The 15,010-nt window shown below is 31.5% G+C and overlaps 1 protein-coding gene across 1 annotated transcript in view; it reads left to right on the top strand.

Moving 5' to 3' along the window:
* LOC108904924 (metabotropic glutamate receptor 4-like) overlaps positions 1-15,010 on the top strand; it is a 311,527-nt gene that overhangs the window by 187,332 nt on the left and 109,185 nt on the right. The window contains exon 6 of the mRNA XM_018707649.2: positions 7,169-7,275. Within this exon, the coding sequence (XP_018563165.2) occupies positions 7,169-7,275 (107 nt within the window). The remainder of the gene's footprint in view (positions 1-7,168; positions 7,276-15,010) is intronic.

The following is a 15,010-nucleotide window of genomic DNA, read 5'->3' as shown; positions in this document are numbered from 1 at the left end:
TTCAGACATGTATGCTGTGAATATTATTTATGTCATTTCGTGTAAACACAACTTTTCATCAGATTGTGAATTTGGAGCGTTTTGTTATAACAACCATTTACGAAATCTAACTTGTAACGGATACTATGTATGCTGGTACTAATGCTTGAACACGCTTGGAAAATATTTAAATGGCATTGGGAGTTGAGTAATATTTCTTTTGAAAGCTCTTACAAGTCTCGTTATAATAGACCTTAAATTTTATAATTCCGTCCAATACTTATTAAGAATTTTGATTTTAAAGTTGAAACTAATGTATAAATAATATTAATAACGGTAAAAATGTCAGTCATTCGAGTTAAGTACGCCAATGGTATAAATTTAGTATTTATTGCGTTACATTGGTTTTTGGCGATTTGTTATCACTTTCGTAAAAAAAACACAATTGTAAAAAACAGAAATGAATGCTATACACACACAATGAACGTAAAATTAGTGGATTCCAAATTATTTTCTAGTATTATTTGGAAGCGTTGGTTGGTAGTTTATTTAATTGTGTTTTTGAAAATTAAACACTATGGTTTATTCCATTGCGGAAAGGGTAGATATCATTTCGCTTTACTTTATGAACAATAAATGTGCGAATAGAACAGCTCAGCTATTTAATGAACAACATCAAGATCGACATGTCAGGAGGAAGTATGTTCTAGAGTTAGTAAAAAAATTTCAAGAGACAGGGAACGTAGCCAATAAAAAACGAGAAATTGAAAAACCTATAGTTAATGAAGCTAGTGAAGTTGCAGTTTTGGGACAAGTTCATCTTGATCCTACATTAAGTACGAGGCAGCTGGCATCTGTGTCTGGGATCAATCGAACTAGCATACAAACCATTTTGAAGAAGAATAAATTCCATCCATACAAAATACATTTAGTCCAGGAACTTCATGAGGATGATTATGACCGCCGTTTGCAATTTTGCGAAATAATGAGTGAGCGAGCAGGGAACGATCCACAGTTCCTTTTTAACATCTGTTTTTCTGATGAATGCAGTTTTTTCTTGAACGGGACGGTAAATCGTCACAATTGCCGCTATTGGTCCGATTCAAACCCAAGAGTTTTTCACGAGGTGCATACACAGCAACCGGAAAAATTAAATGTATGGGCTGGAATTTTCGGTGACCGGCTGGTGGGTCCTTTTTTTCTACCTGGTAATTTGACTGGCCAAATGTATTTGCAATTACTGGAAGACGCTATTGACCCTGCCTTGACTGATATTATTGAAAATGTTCCAGAGTATGATGAAGATCATTTGATTTTTCAACAGGACGGTGCTCCTCCGCATTATGCGTTAATTGTCCGTCAGTATTTGGACCAACGTTTTCTACGGAATTGGATTGGGAGAAGAGGCAGCATTGAGTGGCCTCCACGATCACCGGATTTATCGCCCCTTGATTTCTTTTTGTGGGGATACCTAAAAAGTAAAATCTATAAAACACAGCCAGCGTCGCTGGAAGATTTGCGTCAAAGAATCGTCGACGAATGCCGTCGAATCACTCCGGAAATGCTTCGGAATGTGCGCGAACGTTTCGAACAAAATCTTTATTCTTGTATGGAAGCGGGCGGTCATCAGTTTGAACATTTAATCAACTAAGTAGTAAGTAAGCAACTAAACATAATTTAAATTTTAAAATGTAAATTTTTTTCAAAGTATTGGGCGGAATTATAAAATTTAAAGTCTGTTGTAAAGAGAATTGTAAGAGCTTTCAAAAGAAATATTACTCAACCCCCAATGCCATTTAAATATTTTGGGGTGATGCTTACCCTTGCTTGGGGGTGAAAGTGGCGGAGTCAAAAATACCAGCAAAGAATGTCCCCCTTTATTCTAAAATCGATGGGTCTGAGCGTTTTTCTACAATCTTGACGTAGTTCCTGAAAATGGCTCTGTTTCGTTTTCATTTGGCCACACTGTATTTTAATAAACACACACGGTAGTCCTACTAAGTAGTGCTTTTAAATATAAGTACCTATTTTATTAAGTTTTCTTGTGGTACCTATTCTATTTTTAACTACGCGCATTTCCACAAAGTTTTGAATCACCCTATATATCAAGTAGGAGACATGTAAATGATAACTTTGAATTTAGAATTCATGACATAAATGGGCATCTTCCTTTTTTTGTTGAAAAATCTATATTCCATTATGCATTTAGCTTTATTGAAATAACAATTCAATTGATAGGTGTAATAGTTTCCGCTGTCTGTTATGCGTTACAAAAGAAAGTTAAATGATTGCATGCTTTATTGTGTCAGATCCATTTATAGTTTCATTAATATGGCTTAAATTGCTTAAATTTAATGCTTTCAGTATATTTTATTCTGCAAACAGTGTTTTCCCAATGGCGTCTTCCATTAGGATAACATTTATGTAGTGGTTTATTTTAATAATACTTCTACGGTAAAATAAGTTACCCATAAAGCAGAATATTTTAGTAATGAGATATTTGTTTCTGTATACAGTTTTGAATATTTTATTAATCCAAACAATATATTAGTGTGCTTAATTTGAAATATACATTTTTTTCGCCCAATTGACGAAATACTGTTCTAGACATTGGAAAAAAATTCTCACCAAATTTGAGCTCTTAATTTTAATTTTACGTACTCACTATTTGATTGTAAAATTTCTCTATTCATTTAACACGTAAACTTTTTTTTTAAATTATCTATATCTCAGCTGAATTTCACATTATTTTATTGTCCATAGGTGATAATTATAGGGCAACCTTTGTTCTTTGAAAGTGGCCATAGTAGGATCTATGTGACTTGAACGGTTTCACTGTTAAATATATTAAAGTTAATTTTTATCGATTTTTGCAATTTCCTCATAAATTAATAGTTAGTACAGGAAAAACGTAACTAACATTTTTATAGGAAATTAAATTTGCCATAAAAAGGTCCTGAATATCTAAACTGTAGCGTTATTATTTAACGAGATAAATGGAATTAAATATATGAAAACTTAAATGTATATTTTCAAATTTATCGTATTGGAAATTTGATTGTAAATTGTTAAATAACTGTTGGTTGTACGGGGTGGTTGATTTTCGATAGTTTTATGGGGTACAACCAAAACGGTGATAGATACAAAAAATCTGATATCGATATCCCGTGCTCTTTTTTGAGTTTACTTCGCTGGTACCAAACGGTCTTGGCTAAGTTGATTAGTTTTAGATATACAGGGTTTTTTTGAAAAATGGCCCATTTACATTAACCTCTTTTTCTCCGTTGTCATTCAATTTAGAAGAAAAAAGTGTGCACATTATTTGTTCTATTTTTTATTAGGAAGCCAGTGGCGTACTCAGATTTTTTACAGATCACACAGTTTTCCCGATATTACATAACCATAGGTTTTTTTAAATAGAACACCCTGTATTTGGCCATCCCGTTTAATAGCATTTTTTTACCTTTTCAGCCATATATAATAATAGATACTTTTTATTTGCCTAAATGAAGAAACATGCAAAAATGTATAGACATTTTTTCAGTTGGCCATGTTATTTATTTATTCGTCTTTTATTGTTTAATATTGACAGTTAGTTTATTTTTGACTGATTGAAAGCTTGTTAAAGTATATTACTTGGTTTTAATTAATTAATTAATTAATTAAATCTTCACAAAGTTCAAATGTTGGAGTGTTACATTGAAAGTGAAAAAATAGTGACACAGTTTTAAACTTATATTTGGAGAGATACCCAAAGCGTCATCAGCCAGAAAAGAGAATTTTTAGCCGACTCTATAATAACTTGTGTGAGTTTGGTTCTTTTCAAAAATCGAGAGCTAAATCTTATAATATACAGAATAGAGAAAATGATGAAATCAATATTTTAGCTTTTGTTGCCACAAATCCCAATGTATTCAGCAGAGAAATTCAAAGGACGATAGGAATTGGTAAATTCAAAGCATTGAGAATTTAAAAAAACACAAGTTTCGACCATATACTATAAGAAAAGTCCACCATTTGCATCCAGGAGATGAAGAGAGACGCATCTGCCAATGGTTTTTGCAGCAAAATTATGTAGACCCCCATTTTTTTCAAAATGTTATTTGGACCGACGTGGCTTTTATAAGTAGCGAAGGTATATTCAACCGGCATAATGCGCATTATTGGTCAGATGTGAATCCTCACCAAACTGTGGCCAGAATTCAACAAGGACGGTTTGGTTTTCATGTATGGGTAGCTCTCATCCACAATAAAGTGTTAGAATGTACGATAAAAACCTTAACGCTCAGAGATATGTGAAAATTTTACAAGAAAATATTATTGAACCGCTGGACGATATGCCACTAGCTCAACGATATCACATGTTCTTTCAGCATGATGGTGCGCCTCCACATAATTCCCACATAGTTAGAGAATTATTAAATCATAACTTCGGGGACAATTGGATCGGTACGTACGGACCAAACAGGTGGCCGCCTAGATCACCAGACCTAACCCCTATAGACAAAATTTATAAGTATAGAGCTAATAATGTCGAGAAGCTAAGGGCACATTTTGAAACCTCTATTCAGCGGGTGTCAAATATCCACATTTACAATGCGACCCGCTCCATTGCCTAACGTTGTCAGTTATGTATCAACGAAAATGGCCGACAATTCGAGCCCTTGTTGTGACTTTGTTATGTCATTTTTGTTTTATTGTTGTTTCTCTCATTTTATAGTTGTTATTTTTGTTTCGTTTATGTTTAATAGTTATAATTACCTATAATTAAATCTTAAGTAAAGATAAATGGATAATCTAATTTATTTTTTCTTGTAATTTTTTAGTCTAATTTAGGTGCTTAATATAAAAATAGTAATAGAAAACGAAGAGACCTATACTAAATAAATCTCATGGGCAACTGAAAAAATATCTATACATTTTTTACATTTTTCTTCATTTAGGCAAATAAAAAGTATGTATTGGCTTAAAAGGTAAAAAAAATGCTATTCAACGGGATGGCCAAATACATGATGATCTATTTAAAAAAAACCTATGTTTATGTAATATCGGAAAAACTGTGCGATCTGTAAAAAATTTGAGTACGCCACTGGCTTCCTAATGAAAAATAGAACAAATAATGTGTACACTTTGGTCTTCTAAATTGAATGACAACGGAGATAGAGAGGTTAATGTAAATGGGCCATTTTTTAAAAAAACCCTGTATATCTGAAACTAATCAAGTTAGCCAGGATCTTTTGGGACCAGCGAAGTAAACTCAAAAAAAGAGGACGGGACATCGATATCAAATTTTTTGTATCTATCACCGTTTTGGCTGTACCTTATAAAACTATCGAAAATCAACCACCCTGTACATTATATTATTTTATAATGGCTGACAAAATAGTTTTTAACATATTAACGTTGCAAAATAAAATGTAAAATTAGCTGCAACATCACTTTAGAGAAATACTACAAGCGATTCAATATCAAAATGTATTATTTGTAGCTAGGCCATCGTGGCTAATAACATATTTTTGTTATTCTTTTCTGTTATTTTTGTTTTTAGAAAAAAATATTACGAAATACAGAAGTTACAAATTACAGACCAATATCGCTGCTGAGTAAAAAATATTGAAAAAGGGAATAACTGAATGTTTGTCTAAATACAATATCTTATCAAAGCAACAAAATGGCTTCCAAGAAGCTAAATCAGCGGAGGATGCAATGGCTGATTTAACTGCTGAAATCTATAAATCTTTAGATAAAAATAAAATGACGCTTTGTATTTTTGTTGACTTGGCTAAAGCATTCGACCTTGTTTCTCATGCATAATTATTAAAAACACTTTAAAATGTTTAGGTGTGTAGCAGATAAAGAGCAAAGCGTTAAAATTAGTGAGCAGGTATGTTCCAAGAGAGTGGTGAAATACGGGGTGCCTCAGGGTACTTGTCGGGGAGCGATACTTTTTAACATATGCTTTAATGACTTGTTTAACCAATATTCGCTAAGCAAAATTATTAGTTTTGCTGAGGATACGGCAGTATACTACATAGCGGATAATTGGTTAGATTTGAGGAATATTGTTGAAAATATTTTTCTAAAATAATGCGTTTTTTTTTAAATTTAAACTACTAACAATTAATATTATGAAGACCTTTTTCTTACCGTTTGCCTGTTATAATGACACATATGTATGTAGACGACATATGGTTTGAACAAAACGGTGCCACATCCCACACAGACCGAGAAATAATTCAAATATTGCATGAGTCATTTCCTAGTCGTGTAATTTTCCCTCTTGGTAATCAGAATTGGCCACCGAAATCATGCCATTTTACGGCGTTGGACTTTTTTCTTTGGGGTTTTTTTGAGTCTAAGTTTTATGCTGACAAGCACACATCTACCCACATCTCGAAGGAGCGCTGTATCAACAAAATTCAGCCGCATTTATGCAAAACTGTCATGAAAATTTTCGACAAAAGTGTGCGTATTTGCCAGCAAAGCCGTGGAGGCCATTTAACCGATATGCTAGTCCATACATAACCCTATACTGTATACTTTATGAATCAATAAAAAATGTACAATGTTCAATTAAAAACAAATTGCGTGAATTTTGTAACACCCTTTATATGACTTCATTCTATGAGAATTTTAATAAATGTTTAAAATTAAATTTACTTAATACTTTTAAAGTAGGTAAAGTAACAATCTAACAACTGTATCGAGTACTGATTTGTTTGGCTTATTCAGTACGTTTCTATGAAATAATAGTTTACTCATTTCAGAGCATAGTATAATTGTAATAAACATGATCAGTCAAGTTCACAAATTCGCCCAAAGTGAATCTTTTCCTTTGTCATCCCTTAATGCGTTACAGAGATAATTTATAATCCTCAATCTCCTCGTCAAATATCCGTGTTATTAACAATGTAAGTGCTGCTTTAGGCTGTGGTACGAGAGTAAGCTCTTTACGATATAAAACCCCACCTAGGAAAGACTTAATCGAGCGTTGAGAGATAAGGGAAACTTCCTGTATAAACACACATCTTTGTATTTCCCAGTGCGAAACTGAAATAGTCAAACGTTAAATATAATCACTTTCACTTTCCAAGGTTGTGCACATTTTGGGAACATCAGTGGCGTGACGCCGAACATTTTTATGCGCAATTAGGCAATACTTGGTGACACGTTTCTGTTTTGTTTTCAGGGATATGCACAGGGATCACTGTCACGGTATACCGGGATTATGTGACGCCATGAAACCTACTAATGGCACCGAGCTTCTCAAGTATCTTCGAAAAGTTGACTTCCAAGGTAAGTGTTTCGTTATGTATGATGCTTGTTTAGAACACCAGAAAAAATTTTATGTGGTCAAGTCTATCCTTTTACATACCTATGTATGCATACAAGTAAATGAAAATAATTTTTAGCGGTATTTAGTTATTCAGTTAAGATCATTTGTCAATCGAACCCACCAGACATATCGGACTTAGTGGTTCTCGTCAGTATACATTAGGCGAGCCAACCGGCGAATGATGATTTAACTACAAATATGGATTAAGCATAGCATACACGAAACGTAGCAGTGAAGTATAGTTATAAATACTACATTTCTCATATATTTATTTCATTCAAAAATACATAATATACTTTTTCTATTATTAGCTCTCACATGTTTTTGCTTTTTTAAGGTTTTAAGCTAATTCAAACACAATCAAGAAAAAAATATATTTTTTAAATCTTATTAGATGAGGTCAAACAATGTTCTTCGATATCAGAATTCTAGGTAAGTAGGTCTTTTTGTTTCTACATTTTACTTGGAATTGTTTCATCAGGCAGCTTGGCATTCCTCCTCGTTACAAATATTAAAATTAGAATTGTACATAAATTAAAATTAAAGAAAAGAATATTGATTTCATTTAGTAAGACTTTTTAAATTACTTTCTTGAATTTTATTATTAATAGCATAATATCTTAAAATAGAATAAAAACATGTGAGAATTAATAATAGAATATACCTATGTATTTCTGAAGGAAACTTAGAAAAAGAGGGCAAATAAAAAAATTTTTAAATAGAGAAACAATTATACTTAATGTCATGTTAGTAAGCTATTGACAATGTTGTTTTTAAAAAATGTTATTCCTTAATTTTCAGCTTGTCAATTTACAGGGTATAACAGGGGCTGTAGAAATTTCTCTTAACAATAATATTTTTTTGCATTTTTTTCAAATTACTTTCAAAGACGAAAAATTTTTGTTTTTCTTGTAAAACCGTGATAGGTCCTTGTAGAGAATTGATTCAGTTTTTCAAAACCGCTCTTAAATTTTTACTGTGCAATAATTTATTGGTATCTCGATAATCAATAGTCATATGGAGACCTTTCAAAAAGCAAATTGAATTGAGTAAATAATCTAACTGACCTCTGCAGTGATTGAGTTCGAAAACATTTTCCTGAGTACGTAGACAGTCAATCCTAACAAAAAAAAAATGAAAATTTGCTTCTCCAGGTATTTCCTTCGATTGGTCGATAACCGTAGCTCAAAAAAATGTTGTCAATAGATCCTGAAACTAAAGACTTAAAACTTCAAAATGCTTTATTTGTGTTTCTAAATACGAGCATTTTTTACTGTGATACAGCATTTCTAGGATCGCTAAAAAATTTGTGAAGTTGTTTTGTTCCTTTAGTTTTTTTGCAGTTGTGTAGTATATTATATAACATCTCTATAAAACAATTTTTTTGGATACAGTGAAATATATACAGGCTGTTACAAATTCGCTTCTCACTACAGGGATCTCGGAAACGGTAAGAGCTACGAAGTAGCTTAAATGGGGGCAAAGTTGCGTAATCAGGAGACCAACATTATGCATCTAAAAAATCAAGGCTAGTTTTCGAAATATTTGAAAAAAAATCGAAATTTTAGAAATCCGTTTTTGTTTAATTTCAGCCTTGTTTGAAGAGATATTGAAAAACGAAGAACACTTTCTCATAGCCACTTTTTGCACTCTATCGAATGGCATAATTAATTTTTATATGCAACGTTTCGTATCTCCAAATTCGTTCCAAATTTATCTATATTTTTTATTTAGATTTCTTTGTTTATTGAATTATCGTACACTGTAAGTGTCGCTAGACCCTGTGGAATCCATCTAGTTATTTAAACTATTACCATCACGCACTACAATAGAACATTTATTATTATTAACTATTACCATCATTTGGTCATACATAACTCAATAAGTTGTTGCGTCAAAATTAAAATATTGTTACAATTTTAATTTTATTATGACAAATTATTTCTTAAAAATGCATATGAACAACCAAAACGCCAACTAAATATTATTCTTTAAAAAATTTCAGTAAATGTTCAAAAACATTTTCGTTTTGGCAAAGGTTAAAAATGAAGATCAGCATAATATTATCGGAATTTATTATATATGTAACTGCAACTGTGAAAGAGCATGTCAGATGTATTTATATGAATATTCTGAAAAAAATAGATTGGAATTTGTTTGAATTTTGAGCACTCGAGAAGCCTAGAAATAACTATGGACACGGGAATAAAACTCTAATAATGTTTTATTTTAATGCGTGGTGGTAATAGTTTGAATAACTAGATGGATTTTACAGGGTCTAACGACACTTACAGTGTACAATTCAATATACAAAGAAATCTAAATAAAAAATTTAGATAAATTTGGAACGAATACACTGAAGACGAATTTTTCGAGACAAAACGTCTGAATCTGGTTAGGGCTGAGGCAGTACAGTATTGGGGGTCATGAAGGCTTGCAAAAAATGTAATAAAATTTCCAGGGTCGTATTTAAAAAATTAAGTTGATGATGGTCCTGGAGAGACGAAACGTTACATTTAAAAATTGATTATGCCATTTGATAGAGGACAAAAAGTGGCCATGAGAAAGTGTTCTTCTTTTTTCATTATCTCCTCAAACAAGGCTGAAATTAAACAAAAACGGATTTCCAAAATTTCGGTTTCTTCATATATTTCGAAAACTAATCATGTTAGCCTTGATTTTTTAGAGGCATAACGTTGGTTCCCTGATTACGTAACTTTGCCCCCATTTAAGCTACTTCGTACCTCTTACCGTTTCGGGATCCCTGTAGTGAAAAGCGAATTTGTGACAGCCTGTATACAGAGTGAGTCATAATGGGACACAGCTAATGGCAGATTGTTAATGTCAAAATATAGCGATTAAGCCAAACATGCCTTAATCAGTAGTTGCTCCGTTTCGTTCTACAAGTTTAAAAAATATGTGCGATTTTTTTCTATATTTTAAGTACGTATGAACACTGTTTGCATATTCGTATTTTCCAACTCAAAAAAATGTAAAACTAAAAATTTTTAAAACAATCGGTCCATACATTCTTAAAACATAGTAAAAAATCTAAAATATATTTTCACCTTTAACACCCTGTAGAACGAAAAGGAGCAACAATTGATTAAGGCATGTTTGGCTCAATCGCTATATTTTGACGCTAACAATCTGCCATTTAGCTGTGCACCATTACAGACTGACCCTGTATATAAATAGTTTATTTAACTTTTTTTATTTTTGTAAATGTACTAAAATTATTCCTGCAAATGTGTATATAAGGTGATATTTCAATCATCTTTTTAAATATAAAATTTTTACCTTTTGACAATATAAATACCTACCATGGTTACTTCTGATTCCGACATACTAATTTAGAATATTTTATTATTTCTATAAACAGTATATACAATTTCTAACGTTAAATTAGGTCAACATTCCATTAGTTACCTAAGCCATGTTTTATTTGAAACAAATTATATTACAGAAATGTTATTAGTCATAGTCAGTAATGAATTAAATCCTGAATAATCAATTTTAAATTTGGCATATATCCACAACATTTATTTTTTTGAAGATACGTTATTATTCCAGAGTACACTTTTATGGCTCGATATATTTTTCCAATAATTTAGTACCACACCATGTGGCTAGAATGGTACGTAGTATTCAAGGACAAAAATTGTGTTTACGTTTTAACGAGCTTTAGTCCTGTAAATTACATAAGGCTGGCAGCTCTCACGCTTCACACAAATGTACAAATTGCTGACTCCAGCCGGAAGTCAGGGTAACGGATGACGGTAAAATTTAATCCCGTCGTGCGGATCAATTGTCAAGACCCAAACTGAGTTAAATCTGACGAAGAACTTATTATCGAAATGAATTATAAGCACCGTACCACGATAATAGTGTCCAGTAAGTAAGTCAGGATAACTAGTACTACAGATGCATAAATTTTAGTCGTGAAAATTTGTGAACTTTTGTAATTAAAAATTGTAAAAGTTTGCCAATACCAATAAATGTCCAGCAGCTAAATGAAAATAAATATAAATTACACCGTATGGAAGAAAATTATGTTTATTTCCGGAAGCGGTAAAATTTCCTAATTTATTCGGAAAAGTAACATTTTTATTTTAAAAAGGACACATTTTTATATACCCTCGCCTCTTTTACCTTCAGTTGTTTAATCGGATTTTTTTTTTTCATAGAACTTCTATAATTTTCGGCCAGATTCTTGTGAAACATAACTTTCTAAATTCAACATACAATTTCCAGATATAAAAAGTAATAAGTGACGACATGTAAAAATATATTAATAGCTCCAGTTGTCTCTAAAATGGGTTAGTTTATGTCAATTATTAAATTAGTTGTTACCTTTAAATAGTTATTTAATATTTAAAGGTTTTTATTTATTTCTTACAGTTGGTAAAATATAGAAGAATGCAATTTGGTATGATACTTTATGTTATCAAACACCGATATTTTTTAACATCTGCAACCCTCGGAAGGAGTTGGAAATTGCAAGTCTTAAAGGTTTTTTCAAGGTATCATTTTATTGAATTAAAAACTTGTAATTCAATCAATGCCATTTAAAAACTTGGTTCTTTGGAAACTTTTCTGCGCCTGACTACTAATACATTGCCGTGAGCAAGACCATGTGCATATCGCACATTTCACATTTTGTATAGTTTACCATTTTAAAGACTATAAGTTATACACGGAAACACCTGCTGTATTAAATGACTTGAAACTAGCACAATGACAACTGTACAGTGATTAGTTTTGTAAATCCTTGATGAACAATTATTATTTAGAAACAGAAAGAAATGTGGTAAAAAAAAGATAGTGAAGAATATCAGTCCAAAATAAATATTAATGGCTATTGTTATTATATATTTTTTTTGTAATGCAGGTGTACTAAATTATTTTACTAAAAAATGGAACATTTTAGTGAAGATATGGAGATAAAAGAATATCAGTGTGAGAAGTCTGCAAAAAGATATATTGAAATGTTTTTGTTTTGCAGTGGTTAATGTTTTAACCATTGCAAATTCGTTTTCGGGAATTGCAAGTAATTAAAAATATCGTTATAGCAGTCTTTGATAAGATAAAATAACATCCCAATTTGCATTTTTCTATGTTTCTACAACCTCCATAACCTTAACTAGGAATATTTGACGTGCCCTTATTGTTATCGGGCTAGTTTCTGTGGGGGTAGATCCACTATCAGAACCCCTAGGCCCGCCCTAATGTTCATTAGGGTTTGTGTTCCTCGATGTTTTAATGGTTTGATAATAACCTGCCCCTGGGCTATTTATTCATGTAGGTTGGCTTTTATGAATTCTATGCCCATTTAAAAACAGCATACCTACACTTTATTTACGCCACTGGCGACATGTCATGTACAAATATACGAATTTCAGAATAAAACAAATATGTGCCAGGTAAGTGTCTGCACCCTGATACTATGACTTCGTATATATTTTTTATAAAGCCTACATGTTTGTTTTCATCAATTTAGTTAGTGATAATTAAGTGTCATAAAAATGTTTATGGGGAATAGTTACCATAAGGCAATCACAATATTAAATAAATTACATCGATTCGATTATGAAAAAAAAAAAACATTTACCGCGAATATAGGTGTGAATAGGCAGTGTTCACATAAACAATTTGTTAAGAATTCGTATTATTCCATATGAACAAATTTTCGTTGAATTTACTGTTTTAAATTATGTATCAATGGCCAATAAGTTAATATTTTTCAGCAACTTCATAATTTTTTCAGTAAAGATTAAAGAAAAATTGGAACACGAATATTACTTCAACACTGTATTTTACAGAATGTTTCTTAAAAAATTGGCTCTTGTAAAAACATATATACTTTCTAATTAATTAAAAGGAAAATACAGTCGTTAGCGTCCATTGGGATGAAGGGGATAATTACATATGTTTTGCTTAATTCTAATTATTCCAATTATTACAACAAATTTATTCAGATTTTTTTTTCAAGTGTTCAGAAACTTATTTACAATTTACTATCTTAAAATTGTATATACGATAAATGACATTACGAAAATACTAATGAATGTATAGGATCTAGTTGGAAACTGCTTCGCAAAAACCTTTTTATGTAAATTATTCAAGTACAATCCAATAAATTTCTGATTAAATGCACTGCCACGTTACCGTTGGAGTACTATTTTATGTAAACCGTGAAAGATTCTGCTAGAGTTCCCTTAAGGTATGTCACGTTCTGTTGTAATAAATAAAAAAATGTGTTCATTCTCTATTGCTAAAATATTCATATTTTAATTCACTTACGGCACCTCTCTAGGTGCAAGTGAACTAGACAGTTTTGCCTTACGTGTATACGAAAAAATTTATTTTGTAAAATTGCATACAGTTCTATCAAAAATGTGCTTCTATATAATAGAAATGAATTTATTATTTAACCACATTACATAGATAATATGTTTATGGCAAGTCAAAAGTCAAGAGATAGAAATAAATATAGACATTTGTGAGTAAAACACGAATAAAAAAATTAAAATATACAAGAACACAACTTCTTATAAAAATTTTAATTTCTGTTTAGAAATATTATAAACATTAAGTAAAGAAATATCGCTATTTAGCAAAAATTAGACGATGTACACTCGACAGGTTATGGTAACGGAGCAACGAATTTTTATGAAATTCACACCATCTGATCCCCCCTGGACGTTCTGACAAATGAATGTAAAACCGTTTATTGATTTAATTACTTATTTCTAGTCGATCTATGATGAAATAAAAACTCGACAATACACGGTAACGGAGTAACGAATGTTTTTTATGAAATTCACCCCATTTCATCCCCATGAATAAATGTGAGACCGATTACTAATATAATTACTTATTTTCTGTTAATCTATAGTAAAAAAATACTCAACGGTACATCGTACCGGAGTAACGAATTTTTTATGAAATTCGCCCTATTTCATACAGGCCGACGATTGAATGTGAGATCGTTTATTAATGTAATTGCTTATTTGCTATCGACCTTATGCTATAATAAAAACTCAAAAACATATAAGAGAGCAACGATTTTTTTTACAAAATTTTTGAGACGATTTTATTGATTCTAGTTCTGTCAGAAAATGTAGCTGTGCATAACGTCACAACCGTAAAAGTTATTTATTATACAAGGTGTAACTGAAATAAGTATTCAAAATTTCTGAGCTTGTAAAACAAGTCGAAAAATTACGAAAACTTTAGTACAATTTTTGTCAGTGGCGGCTCCTAAGGGAGCTACGCTCTCCTAAAGGGGTAACCTCGGAAACAGTTTTTAATGCGTAACATCCAAACGGCTCGACATTAAGTCACGAAATTTTGGTGAGATATTAACCTTGACGTGCTTAATAAGTCTCATAAAATACATTTCAAAATTTGCTACAGGGGCGTGAGAAAATGCAGGACCCAGGGACAAATTTAATCATATCTTTTTTGTAGTCAATTTTTTCTAGTTCCTGACTCGAAAATATTGAAATTTGAAGTATTTAACATAAAAAAGGTCCTCTTGTTAAATTTCACTAGGATGTGCCGTTTTCCAGTAAAATCGATTTCAATCATTCCCAACGTGCTCCAAATTCAACTTTCATTACATAGCAAAATAAATTAATTGCAGTGTGCCATGGGGAAAACAACTAGTCTGACAGTTAACAGAAATGTCAA

This window comes from Anoplophora glabripennis, unplaced genomic scaffold (genome assembly GCF_000390285.2).
Source record: "Anoplophora glabripennis isolate ALB-LARVAE unplaced genomic scaffold, Agla_2.0 scaffold194, whole genome shotgun sequence".
Taxonomy (NCBI): domain Eukaryota; kingdom Metazoa; phylum Arthropoda; class Insecta; order Coleoptera; family Cerambycidae; genus Anoplophora; species Anoplophora glabripennis.
The sequence above is the reverse complement of the archived record's forward strand: the minus strand, read 5'-3'. Positions and strand labels throughout refer to the sequence as shown.